We start from the raw sequence: 5,552 nt of genomic DNA on the forward strand, positions 1-5,552 counted from the left end.
GAACAAGATACTATTAAAAAAGAACATATAAAGAAAAAAATAACTTTATGAAAAACTCAATAGAAACAATGTAATTTGAAGAAATCTCAGAACGTAGAGCAAAATGACAGATCGAAAATATGAGAGAAAATATATGAAAATTAAGAGGGCTCATCCTTTAGGTTCATTTTTAAAATAAGAAACATGTTTAAAAAGAGAAAATATAGAACATGGACAGATAAAACCAATTCCAGAAAATTTCCCCAGAACAGAAACACGTGAGTTTCCGGATGAAAAGAACTTTTCAGGTTCCTAGCACAGTGGACTCATGGCAAGATATAACTTCATGAAATTTTAGAACAGTTATGAGAGAGAGAAGATCCTACCAGCCTCCAGAGAGGAAAACCAAAACAAAATAAACATGTTTTATGCAAAGAATAAGGAAGCTAGAAGACGGTGGAGTCATGCTTTTACATTTTTGAAGGAAGATAATTTTATCAATTAAAAGTGATGGCAAAGACATTTTCAGCCATGGAGACTTAAAAAACTATTTCCCGCAGACCTTCTTTTAGGAAACTACTGCTGGATGTGTTTCAGCAAAATAAAGATATGAACCAGAAAAGGGGAAGGCTTAGAATTTGGAAATAGGAGATTGGAATCAAGGGAGAGGTGAAGGGAAATCCCAAGGTAACAGCTGTGCAGTAGGCCTAGTTTGGTAACTTGTCCAAATTTCAGCAGGTCAAAAGCCTTTGGGAGAGATTTCAAGAAAATAATAGAATTTTGAATGTGTTTGAGTTAACTGAGGAGAGATTTAAAGAACTTTGGAAACTTTAGCATTGAATTAGAGAAAAGTGCATTGAAAACAAAGCAAATTAAAAAAAAAAAAAAAAAGGACGTTAGCTCCAGGATACAAAAAGTATGCAGGAAAAGAAATAGGCTGTATAGTAATATGGCTTAGTTGTAAATAGCTTATACAAAGTCATAGTAGTTTGAATTAAGTAAAAAAATGTTTAAAAGGCTTGGGTTCTGGGCTACTGGTGTTCCTGGGATACCTGGAATAAGCAACATAAAGCCACATCCCAAGCTACATTGGGATCCCACCAAAAAAAATAAAAACAAGCAAATGCTGAAACCAACCAGCTAATCAAATAAACATAACAAAATAAGCAAAAAACACCAAACAAACCTAAAAAGTCCTGCTGAAGATGAGCTTTTAATAAAAAATTATAAAATATATGTGATTGTTTTTTTCTTACTGAGAAGAGATGAGATACATAATAAACATTAATTCAGTCATCCTTGTGATTTTTTTTCTTCACAGTCTATAATGTCTGATATCTAAGGCACCTGAAATGATTGTAATAGTAAAATTTCTTCTTTAGAAAAGTTTTACTTTTAGTGTGCAATTCTACACAGTGGCAATGTTTTAAAGTTTTTTTAATGAGATAAATCTAATTTTATTTCTCATTGTGATGTTTTAATAGAGTAAAAAGAAATTTGAAAGAGAATGTAGAGAGGCAGAAAAGGCACAACAGAGTTATGAAAGATTGGATAATGATACTAATGCAACCAAGGCAGATGTTGAAAAGGTAAGAAATAATCCAAACTGACTTTGGTATGAAAATATTATTACTTGCATATGGAAAGTAGTTGTAATGTTTGTATCCCCAAGAGATACACTGTATCTAAATCTAAAATATACAAATATTTGCATGCTTTACCTTACACATATTGGTCTGAGAAAGTAATTAATATATGTTAATTTATTTACTGTAATGTTTTAATTTCATTCAAAATGCATAGGAAAGACCTTGTCGCTGTTGAGAATGCGCTCCTATCCTATTCCAAAATAGAATATAAAGGCTAAGTTGTGTTAATGGATTATGCAAATGGGGATTGGGTGTGCTTCCCCAACTTTACAGAAGGAAAATATGATAAAACTGTCAGATGTCATATTAGCTGTTTGTTTGTTCATTCATTCATTAATTTTGGAAAACCGAACCCTCTTGTCACTTATTAACAGATTTCGGGCCAGATTCTACAACATAACACTTGGTAGGATCATCTCTATAACTTAGGCTGCTGCTTAATTAGCTTTTCCTTCTGCCCTGCCATATGCTCTTTATCTTGGAACATTTGGTAAAGTGATACTGCTGAAATGTTGGAGTTTTGAAATATAGGTGACACTTACTCTGCATTTTTGTATATACAAAGGCCCACCATTAGTGTATTTTCTCCTTAGGATTTTGAATTCTCTGTAGGATCAGAACAAGAAAATGTAAGAAGGAAGAGAAGAATACAGTTGACCCTTGAACAACTCGCAGTTGGGGGAGCCAACTTCCACACAGTCAGAAGTCTGCATATAATTTTTGCCGTCCCCAAAATTTAACTACTAATAGCCTGCTGTTGACTGGGAGCTTACTGATAACATAAGTTGTTGATTTTTGTATGTTCTGTATGCCAGTAAAGTAAGTTAGAGAAAAGGAAATGTGAAAGAAATCTTTAGGAAAATACATTTACAGTATTTATTGGCAAAAAAAAAAAAAACCACATGTTAGTGGACCTGTGTTGTTCAAGGGATGACTGTAATTTATTTTCTGTCTTCCATTTACATTAAAAACAATAGTGACCCTAAAATCATTTAAATTTCAGGTTACAATTAAAGCTCTTCTGGTATAACTTGTAATGTTTATATATTGTCTACCCTAGTTTTATGATTTATGCCTCTATATGGTCTTCATATAGTCTGTTCTTTTTTTTTTTTATCAACTTTAACATTTCCATGTACTGACTCCATTCCTTTTTGTGTTCAGTTTTAAGTTTCTTTGAGGTATCAGAAAAATATTAAATTTATTTTTTCTTATAATAGCTTTTTAGATATTTGTAGCAGATTATATACTCCTAGATGAAATACTGTGTTTCTTCAACTATTCCGCATATGAAATAGCTTCAAAGTTATCTTTCATTATGACTACTTTCCTTTTGATGCCCTTTAATTCATAAATATTCCACTTAGACAGTGTTAGCTCAAGTTGGATATAATCCATGTATAATCTGATCAATCCTAAATGTGATTACCTCTCTTGTTTTGAACACTATATTTATGATAGTGTTATGATATAGCCTAAATGTATATTAACGTTTTGGGCAACCACATCATTTGGATTGACTCCTATTGAGTTCATGGTTAAATGAAATCCCCATGTCTTACCATACATGTTGTATGGTATGAGAATGTGTGTCTGAGACAGAATTTGTACTGTTGTTATTTTAAACGCATATGTACACCTGTATCAATTATTAGATTTAATCCTACTGTTAAGATTGTTGGATCCTGATTTTGGTCATCTATATTAATTTCCTTCCTAATATGTCATCATACACATAATGTGTTATTACTTGACATACACATAATGTGTTATTACTTGATGGAAACGTGGACCACAATGAGGATCAAAACAAGAAAACAGCACTATTTTGTACATGGAAAGCTCCTTGCTGGTTGCCTTGGTTCCTAAAGAACTCCTTGACTTATCAAACACTGATTAGATACAAAATTTATGTTCTAGGCACAGTTTATTACTAGGCAAGTTAAGGAAATTCTAGCTGGACTTTTATTTAACTTGTTTTTTCATTTTGTCTACAGAGGTTTCTTTAGAGACTAGTCAGACATCTTGAAATCTAGATATAACGCCTTATAGTTAGTGTAACCTAACTTGTTCAGAATTTTAATGTTTACAGCTTTCTTTTTATGTTTATTTGTTTGCAACCCTGTTAGAAGAGAATTAGGGAGACTTTGAAGATTTGCTTTTAGGAATGGGAGAGTTGAGGAATTCTGTTGTAAGTAAGTAGGGAGGGAAGAGAAAATAGTTTCAAGTAACTACTGATAAAAGCTTAAAAAAGGTGAAGAGGGAGCAGGTCAGTTACTAATTTTTCCTAAAGAAATGGAAGACAGCTGCACAACAGTGTGAATATACATAATATTACTGAACTATACACTTAAAAATAATTAACATGATACATTTTATATGTTATATGTATATATTACCGCAACTAAAAATATTTTAAATTTAATACATTATTTAAAGAAAGTAAAGGAAAGTAGTAAATGTGAAGCCCAGAATATGCCAGGGGAGGCTTCCATTATTTTAGCTTCTAGCTTTATACTCCTACATACCATGCTAGAACCTTTGCCCCAGACTTTGAAAATCATAGCCAGTGACTTGGAACAATAGGAGTTTCTCCTGACAGAATCATTGTAGATAGGGAATCATTTGGAATCCTCTATTTCATCATAGTTTATAGGAGGAGAGAGAAAAGGGGAAGGAGTGAGTGAATGTGTATTTAGGGTCCCAGGTTAGAACTTCAAATGTATTTTTCTATAGAAGTACTTGGGGCTATGGTGTTTAGTTTCCATAGTGATTATTGTAAGCTTCAAGAACACTATAGATTTTTGTGGGCTTATGTGAGATCTTGGCTTCTATGTATTTTCATAGGGCATGTTCCTGAGTTCAGAGGAACTAATCTGTGGACCTACTGTTAGAAGGTCAGGAACATTTGTGGAACCTGGAATTGGAATAATGAAGTGTATTCACAATGTGCTTTACAATTTTCAGAGCACTCTCATATAACATGATTTATTTTTTGGAACACTGAAAAATTGAGCTCAATTTTTATTTTATTTTATTTTTTTCCTGTTACTTTAGAACAATTGAGAAATTTTTTAGATTCCCCTCCAATAAATCTAAAATTAACGATTTGTTTGTATTCTAATATCATTTACCAATGTAAATGATACTAATATGACTCATTTAAAAAGCATTTCCACAAGAGCTCGAGATGAACAGAACTGTATTCTAAATAAGCATTGCTTAAAGTACCTGTGGTTTTGTATAGAGATAAAAATCATTGCAGTAGGCCACCACACGTATGATGCCAACCACTAGCAGGGTGATGTAGATGCCAGTGATGGTCAGCACCCTCTTCTGATAGAGCTCTTCTGCTACTGGAAAGGAATGAGAGCAGATGTCACTAAAGGCCCCTTCGACCTATCAGGACTTAAAACTGAGTAGTTGGCATGCTGCATGGCATCGTCCATGTGCATAAGAAAATAAATGCATGACAATTCATTACTTTTTGCGGATACACTTAACATACAGCAAATAATAATAATTGGCAAATAATAATTGGCAAATATTAGACATTGACTATAAAATTTAAAAAAATCATATTTTTATCTTTATTTGATTTTATAGTAGTTCTAAGTTGGATATAAGTGTATCAAACTTAAAGAAGTGTTTTACTACTAACTTTTTAAGTGTTTAAAATATTCCTGATGTTGTTTTTCTATTCTGATTAAGGCATAATGTATTTATTTAATTTTTTAATTACAATAATTTAACAATTTGGAGATCACCTTTTTGTGTTCTCGGACTTGCTCCTTTTCTTTGGATCTTGCTATGGAGCAGGAGCAGTTTTGCTATTGTATGATGCTGGAAACAGTTCTTTTCTGAAATTGCAGATCTCAAAATAAATTAATTTGATAAGGAGAAACTTTATTTAAATGGACTATT

At 32.3% G+C, this 5,552-nt stretch overlaps 1 protein-coding gene across 2 annotated transcripts in view; it reads left to right on the forward strand.

Moving 5' to 3' along the window:
* Nucleotides 1–5,552, forward strand: part of FNBP1L (formin binding protein 1 like) — a 91,079-nt gene that overhangs the window by 60,781 nt on the left and 24,746 nt on the right. For both annotated transcript variants that reach the window (XM_023528120.1, XM_023528121.1), the window contains exon 6: nt 1,464–1,568. In XM_023528120.1, the coding sequence (XP_023383888.1) occupies nt 1,464–1,568 (105 nt within the window). The remainder of the gene's footprint in view (nt 1–1,463; nt 1,569–5,552) is intronic.

This window comes from Pteropus vampyrus, unplaced genomic scaffold (assembly GCF_000151845.1).
Source record: "Pteropus vampyrus isolate Shadow unplaced genomic scaffold, Pvam_2.0 Scaffold22, whole genome shotgun sequence".
Classification (NCBI taxonomy): Eukaryota; Metazoa; Chordata; class Mammalia; order Chiroptera; family Pteropodidae; genus Pteropus; species Pteropus vampyrus.